Raw genomic sequence first — 13,896 nt, 5'->3', positions numbered from 1 at the left:
TATCTTTGGCTCTTTGGTCTCTGGAAGGAGCGACCATAAGCCGCTGATACTGCCGTGGTTGTAGCACCCTGTCCGTGACAGGTGCTAAATTCGATTAATGACACGGGTGGTAGAATATGAAAAGCTTGGTACACCCGATCCAGTCGCCAATGATTTACCCCATAATATTCCTTTATATCCAGAGCTGGGGCACCACTCAATATACTGTCCCATGTTCGAGCAAGTTTTGTCCCGGGAGGCACAATCTATTTGTGTCTGGATGGCCGATGCTCGGCAATTAATACCCGGATGCTCCACCCGTCAACAAATCTCCGAGACGGCATCGTGTTTCATGTTGAACATCCATAACCACGTTCCGTCCTCATGGATCCTATCTTGCCGTTTCGGCAGACAGGATCGCCGTGTCCGACCAGGTTTGTATTCTATCCGAAAGCCTCAATTACCTTGTCGGACCTATCGTGAATTATACATCATCATACCCAAGAGGATATAAGCATGATACCGACACTTTGGCTTCAGTTTATCACCCTTAGCAGACAAGATCAATTCCAAGATGAGAAGGAAAATCTCCAGTTTCCAGTGCTGATTGATATATCCATCGGTGGGCTGATGTGGAACCAAAACGACCTGTCTGTCTCAGGATCTGGCCTAGATCTCCAGTGAAATTACATCGCTGATCATGAATAAATGATGCCCAATCCCATAAAGGCACCGATCCTGCTGCTCTATCGTTGTTTGCCTCTTTTTGGACATCAAGACCGGTTCTTGCCTTTCATTCTGCAATTATCTTCTCAGCCACTCGTTCTTAACTCACCTTCAATACACTCTTTTAACTATCCTTCAATATGAGATTCGGTGCCTTGATCATGGCCGCCAGCGCCGCCGGCCTGGTGCACGCTTACCCCCGGAGGGAGATGAAGAAGCGTGATACCGGATTCACTTGTATGTATGCTTTCCCCCCTGGCAGTAATAAATACTAACAGTCTAGGGGTCGGTGTCAACGAGTCTGGCGCCGAATTTGGCGAGTCTAACATCCCTGGCACTCCGGGAACCGACTATACTTTCCCCGACATTTCGAAGATCCAGGCCCTGCGTAACGAGGGCATGAACATCTTCCGGGTGCCGTTCCTCATGGAGCGACTCGTCCCGAACGACATGTCTGGCAGCTTGGATGCCACGTACCTGAAGCACCTGAAGGAGATCATCCAGTCCATCACGGATAGCGGTGCCTACGCGGTTCTCGACCCGCACAACTACGGCCGATAGTATGTCTTTTATCTGCCTCTGAATACAACCGCTAACGCATTTAGCTCCGGGAATATCATCTCGTCGACAGCCGACTTCCAATCCTTCTGGAAGACTGTTGCGGGCGAATTCTCTTCCAACGAGAAGGTCATCTTCGACACCAGTATGCGTCACGCTTCCCTCAAGCGCCTACCAAGCTAATGCTGTGCAGACAACGAATACCACGACATGGATCAGTCCCTCGTACTGAATCTCAACCAAGCCGCCATCGACGGCATCCGCGCCGCTGGCGCCAAGACCCAGTATATCTTCGTCGAGGGCAACCAGTACACCGGGGCGTGGAAGTGGGCCGACAACAACGACAACCTCAAGAAGCTCAGCGATCCCCAAGACAAGATCGTCTACGAGATGCACCAGTACCTGGACACCGACGGCTCCGGCACGTCGGAGACCTGCGTCAGCTCCACGATCGGCAAGGAGCGCATGCAGACCGCGACGCAGTGGCTGAAGGACAACAACAAGAAGGGCTTCCTCGGCGAATTCGCCGGCGGTGTGAACGAGCAGTGCGAGACTGCCGTCGAGGGCCTGCTGGACCACATGGCGACCAACAGCGATGTCTGGATGGGCGCCGAGTGGTGGGCTGCCGGCCCGTGGTGGGGCGACTACATGTACAACCTGGAGCCCGAGGAGGGCAAGGCGTCTGATGCCTACCTGCCTATCCTGAAGAAATACTTCGTGGACGGCTCTGCGGCAGCGTCGGGCGCGGATGTGAAGGCTGAGTTCGCTCCTGAGGCTTTCACGTCTGCTCCCACGTCTGCTCCCACGTCTGCTCCCACGTCTACTCCCACGTCTACTCCCACGTCTACTCCCACGTCTACTCCCACGTCTACTCCCACGTCTGCTCCCACGTCTACTCCCACGTCTACTCCCACGTCTGCTCCCACGTCTGCTCCCACGGACTCTCTCACTGCCACTCCTATCGTTGCCCCCCCCACCAACGCCCCTGCACCCACCGGCACGGCCGAGCCCAACAAGGCCAGACCTCTCCAGCAGTGTGGAGGAGCCAACTGGGATGGCCCTACGCAGTGTGTCGGCTCGATGAAGTGCATCGAGCAGAGCCCTGAGTACTCCATGTGTGTCTAAAGCACTTATTTGGGTTGTTGAAGACGCCCATAAACACCTATCGCAATACGAGACCTCGACTGTTGGACCATGGGAGGACTTACTCCAATACTACCCAATTGTTTTCTCCCGGAGAGAATGCGACTTGCAATCCAATAGAACAATGAAACTCTTTTTTTTTTACGTACTATCTGCCGTGAGACATCTATTTAGGTTATCCACCATGACGCACTTGCCCCCATGGCTATAAAGGATGCACCTTCGAATAAGCACTTCTATTTGACCCGTAGCCCGAAACAAGATCCAACAATACCAACCTTCCAAAATGCTTCATATTGTCCCTGTCACGCCAAGAGCCTCAGCATCCACCACTGAATCTCCAAACAAAGAAGCTCCGAAACCCTAATAAGCGGGCTCCAATCACCACCCCACTCACACCACCGGATTCAACATCTCATCGTATCTGGAACTAAGGATACAGACAGAACAGAACAGGCCTCAACAAAGACAAAAACAGCATTACAATGGCCCAGACGCCCACCCTTTTCAAGCCCTCAATCGCCATCTCGCTAATAATTGCCTTCCTCATCCATGATATCCTCCTACCACAGCCACGCAGTTTGCACCATCCGTGGAAGCGACAAACACCGACCATACATACAGCACCCAACACAGCAAGCAGATGATGACAGGCACCACCATGGAAGCTCTCACCAGAGTACTAGCCCAAAGCCCAGAATGGCCCACCCGCAGCATTATCGCCCTCCTCGTGACAGTCCTCGCGTACATCATCACCATCGCGCATCGACCACCGTCTCGCTCCCGCGACGACCGTAGTACCCCCAAACCACTCGCCTCAGGCTACTGTCCTTCCTTCCTCAGCACGTGGCGCTTCTTTAACAACCGCCACGGCTTCTACAACGAGGGCGTGGCGGCCTCGTCCACCGGCAACTTCAGCCTCGCTGTGGGGCCGCATCACCTCGTCGGGCTGTCTAGATCAGCAGGTCGAGAAGCGTTCTTTCACCGCAGAGAGATGGAAATGGTTGAGGGGTGAGTCCACCCCCAGCGTTCTCGCTGTACTCTAGCACTCTTCACTCCACTCCAGCATCAGGAACGCACCCAGTAGACTGAAAAGAATGTATAAAATGACGCCAACAACAGCTTCACCGTCTTCTTCCCCACAGTCGACCCCTCCCAGATTGAGCCCTCCACCGGCTGGCAAGGATACCAGATTAACGCGCACATCATGCGAACTATGCGCACTGAGAACATTCGCCGGTGTCTATCATCTATGCTAGCGTTCGCTGCCAACGCCGTAACCGCACAGTCAGGGACGAGTACCCTCGTTGATCCATTCGACGTCGCGGATCGGCTGGTATTTCAGTTTACGATGAGCGCGGCGGGGTTTGATGATGTGCGTGCTAGTTCGCCGTCGCTGGCTGGTTTGGGCCCGGCTCTTCTGCGGAAAATTGAGGGCTCGACGAGTGCTGGGAGGGTACTTGTGCCTTGGTTGCGGACGCCGGGGTATCGGCGGCGGGTGGCTGCTATTCGGGAACTGGCTGGGTATTTGGGAGATGCTGTGAGGGGGTCGGGGCGGAAGGTGGATGGGGTGTTGAGGATTTTGATGGAGAAGGGGTTGTCGATGGGGGAGGTTGTTACTGTGAGCTCTTTTACTATCTTTTACTTCTACTCTTTTTTCATTTTTTCCCGCGGACTCTTCTGAAACCAACCTGATAGTACCTCATGGCCACGCTGTTCGCCGCTCAAATCAACACGCCCCTCATGGCCGTCTGGCTTCTTGTCTATCTCTCGGGCAACGCAAACTGGATGGCGCAAGCGCGAGCGGAAATCGACGCTGTACTCACTCGTTATCGCTCATCTCCACAGGAAACACCGGTTCACACCCTCCAGCGCACCCCCCTCGAAACGTGGGAGTCCGACTTCCCTGTGCTCGACCTATGTCTGCGCGAGTGCATCCGCATGCACCTAACAGCTACCACGTACCGGCGGAACTGCAGTGACAGGGACATTCCCATCGGAGAGACAGGAGAGGTGATCCCCGGTGGGTCCTACGCAGTAGGCCGATCCCCTCCTTTTGTTGGTGAAACGACAGCTGAGCAAGAATACAGTTTTATATTCTTGAAGAAGCCCACGCCAATCCCGCGGTTTATTCCGACCCTGGGACGTGGGATCCGGCGCGGTTTTCACCGGGCCGGGCGGAGGATAAAGGCACGCCGTTGGCGTATTTGGGGTGGGGCGCGGGACGGCATGCGTGCTGTGAGTTTACTGCTTTTTCTTGTCTTGTGCTTATTGTGTTGCATGAAGCAACAGCATGCTAATCAGTTTTGCTGCTATAGTGGGAATGAGGGTAAGTGGGCTGGAACGCCTGGTGGCTGGCTGTTGGATGGATCTGCTAACCCGTCATGTGTAGCTGGCTAAGCTTGAAGTGGCTGTCGTTGTTGCATCCTTTGTGGCTGCCTTTGATCTGACGTTGTGCGACCAAATTGGTCGTCCGATGGATCGTGTCCCAAAGGCGAATCGGTATTCCAAATCGGCGCATCCGCCGGCGGAAGAGGTGCGGCTAAGGTGCTGTGCCCGGAGTTGATCTGTCTCCGCGATGGCTTGAGGCGCATTGTGTGGATGATGTCTGGAGAGGCACGGATCCCGCTGGGTTATTGAATCCATGTTTCAAGAAGTGTGGCTGAGGTGCGGTTTAGATTAGTATACAGTATAAATAGCATAGCTGCCTAGTGCTCTTCCTTTTTTGGGTATAGAAAGGCCATTAGTGCTCTCAATCCCTCCCCCAGCAAGACATCCCAACAATGAATTACCTGAAACAATCCCTCTTCCCGCATCCATCCAGAGCCCAGTCCGACCGATATGGTTCATCTGGAAATGACAGTGGGGCTGATCGCAAGACTTGGCACGAGAACCCAATCTGATTGATCACGAAGCTCCAACGGGGCCAACGCTCGTGTCAACCCTCGGACATAACCGATTGGCCCATGCATCGATCCTGCCCTTAATCTCAAACCACGATCCCGTCGAGAAGGTTCAATCGAGAGTCCAGGACCCCAGATAATCCTGCAGGAACAGAACCCACGGACAGTGCTGATACTGATCCTTCTCAGTCGACGGTGTTGTTAGAGACCAGGGGTGGAATGCCCGATGGAATGTAGTATTTTGGTATGCCTTGTGGCATTCCTTAGTAGGCCCTAGTAACGAGCGGACGCGGGAGGACAACAAGGATGGAGGAGCCCATTTGGGGGATTTCCTGGGACGGTGGAGAGAATGAGGTATGAATGATGTTGTGGTTTTGTGGCGGGGGATGAAACAAATCCAGCTAATTCCCCTACCGAGCAGGCCTCAGGCAATCGTCTCTTTTTTCCCTGCTGGTTTCACAGACATTCCCTGTTTACTTTTCCTTCTCTCTTGTCTCTTTCTTCCTCTTCCTATCCTATTCTCTTCCACTCTCCTCCCACGCAACGGTCTTTTCCGATTTCATTTGTTTTGACAATTACAATCCCTGATCGATTACGAATCGTGATCAAGGGCCTCATTGTCATTTGTCTGTCTCTACAGTTCGACCGTGCTCTCCCAAGTTGATCTGCGCTACTAATTGACCCACACGGTCGCTCCACCACTATCGAAGTTTGACATTACGTTCGCACAGAGTGCTTCGTGCTGAATCTATCCCACAATTTTAGGGCAGCGGGCCCTTTTCTACTCAATTGACGCGAATGCCGAAGACTCGTTGAATCGCCGTTATATGCATAACGCGTCGCATAGTACGCCAACAACAAAATGGGCAATCCACATGACGTGACGATCGATATTCCATTGAGCAATGTCGGCAGCCGGGGCCAGACAGGTGCGCGAAATCCCAGCGTGAGAACGCCGAGGTCGCCGCCGGGACAGCCCATGGGCTACCAACCGCCCGGGGCGGACGACACACCCGGCCGCAGCGTCGCCAATGAAAAGACCGGACTGGTGTCGGACGCAGCGATGCCTGGTGTCGCAGGCGGCCGCCGACGCATCACCGGAGCGACGGGCGTCCCACTGGAAGATCCGGCAGATGGCACCGTCACGCGCATGGGTCGCATCTACCAGGCCGTGTTGAACTTCTCGCTGGTCACTCGGTATTTACTGTACATTTTGCCGCTGGCGATCTTGCTCGCCATTCCGATCATCGTGGGGGCCATTGCCGCGCCGGAGGCCGCTATCGGCGGTGTCCCTCTGCCCTGGTTCTTCTGCTGGTTTGAGGTCGTCTGGGTCAGTCTGTGGGTGTCGAAATTGGCGGCGCGCGCGCTGCCTTATGTCTTCCAGTTTCTCAGTGGCATTGTCAGCTCCGGTACGCGCAAATATGCACTGATCTTGCGCAATCTGGAGACGCCGATGGCCACCGTGTTGTGGGCATTAGTCTCACTAGTCACGTTCTTCCCGGTATGTGTCGAGTTGAGCATGTCAATGGACGAGTCAAACTAACGAGGGTAGATCATGGCGCTGAATCCCGAGAAGAAGTCCCAAGGCGACAAAGGAGTCAAGGGGTGGGAGAAGTCCATCAAGAATATCCTTTTCGCGCTCTTCGTCTGTAGCTTGATCTTCCTGGCCGAGAAAACTCTGGTGCAGTTGATCTCCATCAGCTACCACCGCAAGCAATTCGACCGCAAGATTCAAGAATCCAAGCGCAAAATCCAGCTGGTCGGAATGCTGTACGATGCATCGCGCACCATGTTCCCTATGTACTGTCGCGAGTTCCGTGATGACGACGCTGCGATCTCGGACTCCCTGCTAGGATCCCCAGGCGTTAAGGGACCGGGTCATCTCCGGTCCAGCTCGTCCGCGCCGCTGAGGCTCATTCGCGAGGTGGGCCACAACGTGGGGCGCTTCGGCAACAAGGTGACTGCAGCTTTCGGGGACGTGGCACACGAGATTACCGGGAAGGAGGTGTTTAACCCGACGGCGGCCCATTCGATTGTCACCCAGGCCCTCGAGCGTCGACGCTCCTCCGAAGCCCTGGCGCGACGCATTTGGATGTCGTTCGTCATTGAGGGCCGCGAGGCCTTGTTCCCCGACGACATCTCAGAAGTCCTCGGGGCGGGCAAAGAGTCCGACGCGGACGAATGCTTCCACATGCTGGATCAGGACACCAATGGGGACATCAGCCTGGACGAGATGGTCATGGCGATTGCCGAGATCGGACGCCAGCGCAAGTCGCTGAACCACAGCATGCACGACGTCGACCAAGCTATCCACGTGCTAGATAACCTGCTGATGTCGGTGGCCTTCATCATCGGCGTGCTCGTGTTCGTGTCGTTTGTCACCAGTGGATTTGGCACCGTCATCGCTGCGGGTGCCACCTCCCTGCTGTCCCTCAGCTTCGTCTTCTCGACTACCGCGCAAGAGGTGCTCGGCTCGTGCATCTTCCTCTTCGTCAAGCACCCCTTCGACATTGGCGACCGCGTGGAGATCGACAGCAAGCCGTATGTGGTGGAACGTATCTCGCTGCTGTTTAGCGTCTTCCGGTGTGTGACCGACCACCGACTGACCCAGGTGCCCAACGCGGTGCTCAACACGCTGTGGATCGACAACTTCACACGCTCCAACGCCATGCACGAGACGCTCACCGTGCCGGTCCACTTCGACACCACCTTCTCGGACATCCAGATGCTCCGCGACGAGATGGAGCGGTTCGTGCGCGACAAGGACAACTGTCGCGACTTCCAGCCCGAACTCACCGTAGACGTGACCGGCGTCGGAGACATGGACAAACTGGAACTGACCGTGTCCATCTGCCACAAGTCCAACTGGGCCAACGACGCCGTGCGGGCCTCCCGCCGCTCCAAGTTCATGTGCGCGCTCATCGCCACCGTTCGCAAGATTCAGATCCGCGGACCCGTAGCAGCCGACGATGCCGGCAGCGACAGCCCTTCCCCGTCCGACGACAAGTCCGATGACGCCGCCTCGAAAGATGCCGGTGCCGCGGCGCGCGCCGCCGGCGCCAGCGAAGGGATGCGTCGCCTCCACACGGACCTAGCCGACGACGAGTCCCGCTCGACAGGCTTCGACGTCGCGCGGTCCACAGGCTCTCTGCACCGCCGTGGTGCAGGCTCCACCCCATCCGTTAGTCTACGCAGCGGCGCCACTTACCCCGACCCGCGACGATCGCGTTCCGTCGCCGGCGGCGAAGTCGACAACTACCAGACCCCGGCGGCGTCCCCAGGACATGACCCCACGGCAGCCGCCAGCGCGCACTACGGGTCTCTGGCGCGGACCCCGTCCCCAGGCCAACAAGGACCATGGACCCCGTTCCCCACCGCCACAGGCGGGGTGCCCATTCTCTCCCACCCGACGCCCCCGAGACGGGCATCCACCCAGTACCCGCCTGCCCCGACGGACCCCTACCACCAGCACTACGAGGCTCCAGGGCCCTCCGCCCCAGGGCAGGCGGTGACGTCTTACCCTGACAACCCATACTCAACCTCGCAGCAGCAGCAGCAGCAGCAGCCACCCTCGGAGCTGCCGTCCGAGCGACCCCGAGAGAACGTGAACTCGTTCGAGGAGGAGCGGCAGCCGGAGTCACTCCCGCCGCGGTCGGCTTCAGCGAGACAGGCGCACGAGATGCCGGGGCGTTTCGGCGGTGGAATTAGTAGATTTATATTGTAATGAGTATGGGATGGAGTTGGGATAGCGCAGTCTTTTTTTTCTTTCCCTTTCTTTTTGATCTTTTCTGATCTTTTCTTTTCTATCTAATGGTTTCCATTTTGTTTGATATCTTTTGATTCTTGTTGGCTTCCTTGATAGCAGAGTACTTTATTCCCAGTATTTCTATAATACAAATCAAATCAACAAACAAATCCAGCATGCATTTATCATACATAAAAAACCATTCCTCATTCCCCATTAACCCCACTCCATCAAACCCTCAAATCCAGGAAGGAAGGAAGAACGAACAAATCACTTGCTCTCCTTCCAAGGATAAGAAACCGGATCATCCTTCCGGATCCAAATCTTCGACTTGCGCTTATTAACGATATGCTCGACGAAGACCTCGCGCGTGTACTGCGCGCGGTAGCGGCGGATCCAGCGCGGGTCCCACAGTTCGCTGGCGATGCCGAGATCCTTGCAGCAGCGGACGAGGGCGTTGGATCGGCAGCCTTCTGTCGCGGTGGGGATGCCGTCGGGGGAGAAGTAGTCTTGTTCGCCTCTGGCTACGCTGACGAGGCTATTTTTTATATTAGTTAGCTTTTTGGGGGAATAAAACAAATTCTATAACGCAAACAAAAAGCGAGGAAGAAAAAGTGGGAAAAGAAGAACTAACCGCCCATTACAAACAAGCGCATACTCCCTCGTCACCGTCTTCGGCGTAACGATACTCTCACTGCGCGGGACAAGCCCCCACCCGCCAGGACCGAACGCGCGGTTCAAAATCCGCCGGTATTTAATTTCAGGGAGGTAGACGATGCCGTCGGGCTTGATCTCGACTTCATCGGGGTTGACCTCTGCGAGGAGGATGTCTGCTGCTTCTTTGGGGAAGGGCGCTGCCGAGAGGCCGTGGAAGGAGCGCGTCCAGTCGATGCGGTCTGCTGTTGGGTCGTCGAGCTCGAGGGGCTGGTCTGAGAGGCCGGTTTTGGAGATGTTTTCGGTGCGTTTTATGGGGGTTTCAACGGTATTGTTTGTGCCGTTGGCGCTGTTTGTGGTGTTGGTGTTGCGGTAGCCATTGGAGGGGGTGGGAGTGGTAGGAGGAGTAGCTTTGTTGGGGGTTGTTGTTCGGTTCGGAGGTGAGGCGCCTGTCGGGTTGAATTGTGGGGTTGGAGTTGTTCGTGTGAGGGAGCGGGTTTGCTGGATGGAGATGCTGGGTCGGAGAACTTGGAGAGAGGCGCGCAGGGCGCGAGGGACGGGGCGGAGAGACATGCTGGGTTGTGGTTGGACGCGTGTGTTGGAGAATCTGTCGCCGTTTGAGGACGCGGAGATGACGTTCGTGATGGTGTCACGTGATTACTATCCACAACACCAGGAACAGTGTCTAAGAGTGGGAATTTGATTTATTGTAGGCTAGAAATACAGTAGAGTACAGTAGAGTACAGCATCATGCGTCCTTCGTGTCTGTCCGTTTGTCATTGCCCTGTCGCTTCCAGCACTGGCGGAATGCCTCCATCTGTTCCATTAGCTACATTCACCAATGGACCATACTGGCCATGTAGATCCTACGGAGAGTAGAGGTATATAGAGTAGGGGTATATAGAGTAGGGTTATAAATACCTCGTTCTTGCAACTCCGCCAGTCCTTCTTAACATAGTAACAGTCGTTCATGCGGTCCTGCTCAGCAGCACAGCCCGTGCTGAAGATGCGCTTATCCCTACATATTGTCAGTTTCCAATTGCGCAAAAGGTGTCCAGGGTATATACCAATCATCAGGCTCATCATCGTCCACAGGGGGTTGCTCTGGCCGTTTGTTGGGAGACATGTTGAGTGTGTTGGGGTTGACACTGGTGGATGTATGAGGTGAGACGATCGGCCCAGATTGACCTGCGGAGTCATTTATCTCGGCCTCCGCCTTCATTCCTCATCTCCCCACCATGGCTCCCTCCAGGTTTAACGTCCTGGTCTACACCGGTATAACCAATCCCTACAATAATTCAATTCAATAGCTAATAAGTCTAGGAAATGGAACCACCGTCGAATCCGTCCGACACTGCCTCTACTCCCTCCGCCGCCTTCTAGCCCCTCACTACGCCGTCATCCCCGTCACAGCCGACCAACTGCTCCACCAGCCCTGGTCTCCCTCCTGCGCCCTGCTGGTCTTCCCCGGCGGTGCAGATCTCGGATACTGTCGCGCCCTCAACGGCGCCGGCAACCGTCGCATCGAACAGTACGTCCGTCGCGGGGGCGCCTACCTCGGGTTCTGCGCCGGCGGCTACTACGGCGCCCGCCACTGCGAGTTTGAGGTCGGTGACAAGACACTACAGGTCATCGGCAATCGCGAGCTCGCGTTCTTCCCCGGAACCTGCCGCGGTGGGGCATTCGGGGGCTTTGCCTATAACAGCGAGGCGGGTGCTCGTGCCGCGCAGCTGTCGGTCGCCCGCGAGGCGCTCAGCCCGGAACAAGTGGTCGTACCGGAGGGCTTTCGCTCATACTACAATGGGGGCGGCGTCTTTGTCGACGCGGGGCGATATGCCGATAAGGGAGTCGAGGTCCTGGCTCGTTACGCCGAGGAGCTGAACGTGGATGCGGGCGAAGACGGCGCCGCCGTGGTCTACTGTCGGGTGGGCGACGGGGCTGCCATTTTGACGGGGCCGCACCCCGAGTACGTTTCTCTACCATACCCTGTACATCGTAATTACTATGACTGACAACTACATCTAACGACGTAGATTCGCGGCCGTGAACCTCGACCGCAAGGCCGGCGGCGCCGAGTATGGAAAACTCATCGACGCCATCGCGGCGGACGACAAGGCGCGCACGGACTTCCTCAAGGCCTGTCTGGTCAAGCTGGGGCTGCAGGCGTCGCAGTCCACCACCACCGTACCGTCCCTCTCCTCCCTGCACCTGTCTGCCCGGGACCCGGCTGACACGGCTCCGCTCCTAGCGTCGCTGCGGGAAGCTGTGACGGCAGACGGGCCGCAAGAGTACCTCAAGGACGAGAACGACACGTTCCGCATCGAGAAGCCGGGCGCGTGGAGCATGGACGGGCTGAGCGACACCCTGCCGGGCCAGCAGGAGGGGATCGTCGATTACCGCACGGTTGAGAAGCGGCTGATCGTGCACGACGACGTACCGGGGTCCAAGACGACCCCGTCGTTCAACCACCACGCGTATTACGCGAATCTGCGGGAGTATCAGGGGCAGTCGCGCGAGGGGGCGAGCGAGTTCGGGTCGCACCTGATGTACGGGGAGGTGATCACCAGCACCAACACCATCCTCGAGAAGAACCCGAAGCTGCTGCGGCAGCTCCCCAACGGGACGACCGCGACGGCCACAACGCAGGTCGCCGGGCGCGGACGCGGGTCCAACGTCTGGGTGTCGCCGGCGGGAGCGCTGATGTTCTCGACGGTGGTACACCACCCGATCGACAAGCTGCAGTCGGCACCAGTGATCTTCATCCAGTACCTCGCCGCAATGGCAGTCGTGCAGGGGATCAAGTCCTACGACAAGGGCTACGAAGCCATGCCAGTCAAGCTCAAGTGGCCGAACGACGTGTACGCGCAGGACCCTGACGCGACAGCCACAAACCAGTACGCCAAGATCTGCGGGATCCTAGTGAACTCGCACTTCTCCGGGCGCGAGTACATCTCGGTCGTAGGGATCGGGATCAACGCGACGAACGCAGCGCCAACGACGTCGCTGAGCGCGCTGGCAGCGCGGTTCGTGGGACCGACGGCGGCGCCCATCACGCTGGAGCGGCTGCTGGCGCGCGTGGTGACGACCTTCGAGGAGCTGTACACCCGGTTCCTGCGGACGGGATTCGACCGGGGCTTCGAGGCGATGTACTACGCGGACTGGCTGCATACGAACCAGGTAGTGACTGTGGAGGAGGTGGGCGGGGCGCGGGCGCGCATCAAGGGCATCTCGCGGGACTACGGGTTGCTGTTGGCGGAGGAGCTGGGATGGGAGGATCGGGGGACGGGCCGGGTGTGGCAGTTGCAGAGCGATAGTAACAGTTTTGATTTCATGAGGGGGTTGGTGAGGCGGAAGATATAATCTCTGTATAGATATTATTGGTAAATAGAGATGCCTAACATACATACATACAGATACATACAAATACAGTCCAGGATGATATAATATACTAAACTTAGACATAACTCGTTAATATACTGCGCTATAATATCAGATAATATAATATAATATAACCACATCCTTCTTTATTCGCACTCACCTCAGCCTTACCCCTCTTTTTTTCTTTTCTCTCTTAGTCCATTCCATCTCACCCTCTCTTCTATCCCTCTCTCCATCTCTCTCTCCAACTCTCTCTCTCCAATCCCCATAACCACGATCCACAATCCACACACACAACCCATCTCCCCAATATCCCCCCAATTCACTTCTAAAATGTTCAACCTCTTCTCCAAACCCAAAGACGAAAACAATCAACCCCAATACCAAGAACCGCTGTGGGATCCCCGCACCGTGACCGTGCAGCAGCAGCCGACGAGCCCCAGTGCTCCCGTGAAGGAGGGTTTGGTGGTGGAGCAGCCGGTTGGTTATTATTTCTTATTCTTCTGCCTGTTTTGGTATTATTATATGGGGCTAGTATATTGCATACATTATATATAATATATATATATATGTGTGTGTGTGTGTGTGTGTGTGTTACGGATACTAGAACAAGGAAAGTGTGATATATGGATGGAAGATACTAATAAATACAGCGCTCCACCGAACAGATGAACTTGAGTCTCCGTGGGGGTGGCGCCGGTGGCATCTGCTGTGGGCTGTGAGTTTCTCTCTTTCTCCTTGATTTTCTCGTCTTACTCTCCCCATTACTGTGGTGTCTCTTACCCACCCCTTGAAAGAGAATGGGTGAGA

General features: G+C 55.9%; 7 protein-coding genes across 7 annotated transcripts; 5 read left to right on the top strand and 2 right to left on the bottom strand.

Moving 5' to 3' along the window:
• Positions 1 to 845: 845 nt before the first annotated feature.
• On the top strand, positions 846 to 2,390 carry egl3 (putative extracellular endoglucanase/cellulase; the record flags this gene model as incomplete). The annotated part of the gene is made up of 4 exons (XM_024839147.1): positions 846 to 942; positions 989 to 1,265; positions 1,311 to 1,408; positions 1,457 to 2,390. The coding sequence occupies 4 exons, from the start codon at positions 846 to 848 to the stop codon at positions 2,386 to 2,388; spliced, it is 1,404 nt and encodes a 467-aa protein (XP_024688448.1).
• Positions 2,391 to 2,831: 441 nt separating this feature from the next.
• On the top strand, positions 2,832 to 5,071 carry P168DRAFT_261133 (cytochrome P450). The gene is made up of 6 exons (XM_024834690.1): positions 2,832 to 3,417; positions 3,529 to 3,967; positions 4,105 to 4,443; positions 4,497 to 4,644; positions 4,725 to 4,735; positions 4,799 to 5,071. The coding sequence occupies exons 1-6, from the start codon at positions 3,050 to 3,052 to the stop codon at positions 4,970 to 4,972; spliced, it is 1,479 nt and encodes a 492-aa protein (XP_024688447.1). The 5' UTR covers positions 2,832 to 3,049; the 3' UTR covers positions 4,973 to 5,071.
• Positions 5,072 to 5,786: 715 nt separating this feature from the next.
• On the top strand, positions 5,787 to 9,040 carry P168DRAFT_261130 (serine/threonine protein kinase). The gene is made up of 2 exons (XM_024834689.1): positions 5,787 to 6,810; positions 6,862 to 9,040. The coding sequence occupies exons 1-2, from the start codon at positions 6,172 to 6,174 to the stop codon at positions 9,031 to 9,033; spliced, it is 2,811 nt and encodes a 936-aa protein (XP_024688446.1). The 5' UTR covers positions 5,787 to 6,171; the 3' UTR covers positions 9,034 to 9,040.
• Positions 9,041 to 9,169: 129 nt separating this feature from the next.
• P168DRAFT_307911 (putative mitochondrial genome maintenance protein Mgm101) lies at positions 9,170 to 10,294 on the bottom strand. The gene is made up of 2 exons (XM_024839146.1): positions 9,689 to 10,294; positions 9,170 to 9,592 (listed from the first exon to the last, which is right to left on the bottom strand). The coding sequence occupies exons 1-2, from the start codon at positions 10,279 to 10,281 to the stop codon at positions 9,325 to 9,327; spliced, it is 861 nt and encodes a 286-aa protein (XP_024688445.1). The 5' UTR covers positions 10,282 to 10,294; the 3' UTR covers positions 9,170 to 9,324.
• Positions 10,295 to 10,456: 162 nt separating this feature from the next.
• Positions 10,457 to 10,798, bottom strand: P168DRAFT_210732 (uncharacterized protein; the record flags this gene model as incomplete). The annotated part of the gene is made up of 3 exons (XM_024833052.1): positions 10,457 to 10,525; positions 10,630 to 10,726; positions 10,776 to 10,798. Coding segments are annotated over 3 exons (189 nt in total), but the record flags the coding sequence as incomplete, so codon positions are not given.
• A 148-nt stretch (positions 10,799 to 10,946) lies between these two features.
• On the top strand, positions 10,947 to 13,068 carry P168DRAFT_300417 (biotin--[acetyl-CoA-carboxylase] ligase BPL1; the record flags this gene model as incomplete). Its single annotated transcript, XM_024838424.1, has 3 exons — positions 10,947 to 10,983; positions 11,032 to 11,674; positions 11,742 to 13,068. 3 exons carry the CDS (start codon positions 10,947 to 10,949, stop codon positions 13,066 to 13,068), a joined length of 2,007 nt encoding a protein of 668 aa, XP_024688443.1.
• Positions 13,069 to 13,419: 351 nt separating this feature from the next.
• On the top strand, positions 13,420 to 13,808 carry P168DRAFT_322763 (uncharacterized protein; the record flags this gene model as incomplete). Its single annotated transcript, XM_024840604.1, has 2 exons — positions 13,420 to 13,566; positions 13,740 to 13,808. 2 exons carry the CDS (start codon positions 13,420 to 13,422, stop codon positions 13,806 to 13,808), a joined length of 216 nt encoding a protein of 71 aa, XP_024688442.1.
• Positions 13,809 to 13,896: the final 88 nt, after the last annotated feature.

This window comes from Aspergillus campestris (genome assembly GCF_002847485.1).
Source record: "Aspergillus campestris IBT 28561 chromosome Unknown P168scaffold_18, whole genome shotgun sequence".
Taxonomy (NCBI): Eukaryota; Fungi; Ascomycota; class Eurotiomycetes; order Eurotiales; family Aspergillaceae; genus Aspergillus; species Aspergillus campestris.
The sequence above is the reverse complement of the archived record's forward strand: the minus strand, read 5'-3'. Positions and strand labels throughout refer to the sequence as shown.

What these genes read in the sequence shown, in the direction of transcription:
- P168DRAFT_307911 (XM_024839146.1), bottom strand. Translation starts at nt 10,281, where the DNA reads ATGTCTCTCCGCCCCGTCCCTCGCGCCCTGCGCGCCTCTCTCCAAGTT. An exon ending in GCGCTTGTTTGTAATGGGCG is followed by an intron (nt 9,593 to 9,688) that starts GTTAGTTCTTCT and finishes TATAAAAAATAG; the next exon opens with CCTCGTCAGCGTAGCCAGAG.
- P168DRAFT_261133 (XM_024834690.1), top strand. Translation starts at nt 3,050, where the DNA reads ATGATGACAGGCACCACCATGGAAGCTCTCACCAGAGTACTAGCCCAA. An exon ending in GAGATGGAAATGGTTGAGGG is followed by an intron (nt 3,418 to 3,528) that starts GTGAGTCCACCC and finishes CGCCAACAACAG; the next exon opens with CTTCACCGTCTTCTTCCCCA. An exon ending in TGAGGGGGTCGGGGCGGAAG is followed by an intron (nt 3,968 to 4,104) that starts GTGGATGGGGTG and finishes CCAACCTGATAG; the next exon opens with TACCTCATGGCCACGCTGTT.
- P168DRAFT_261130 (XM_024834689.1), top strand. Translation starts at nt 6,172, where the DNA reads ATGGGCAATCCACATGACGTGACGATCGATATTCCATTGAGCAATGTC. An exon ending in CACTAGTCACGTTCTTCCCG is followed by an intron (nt 6,811 to 6,861) that starts GTATGTGTCGAG and finishes TAACGAGGGTAG; the next exon opens with ATCATGGCGCTGAATCCCGA.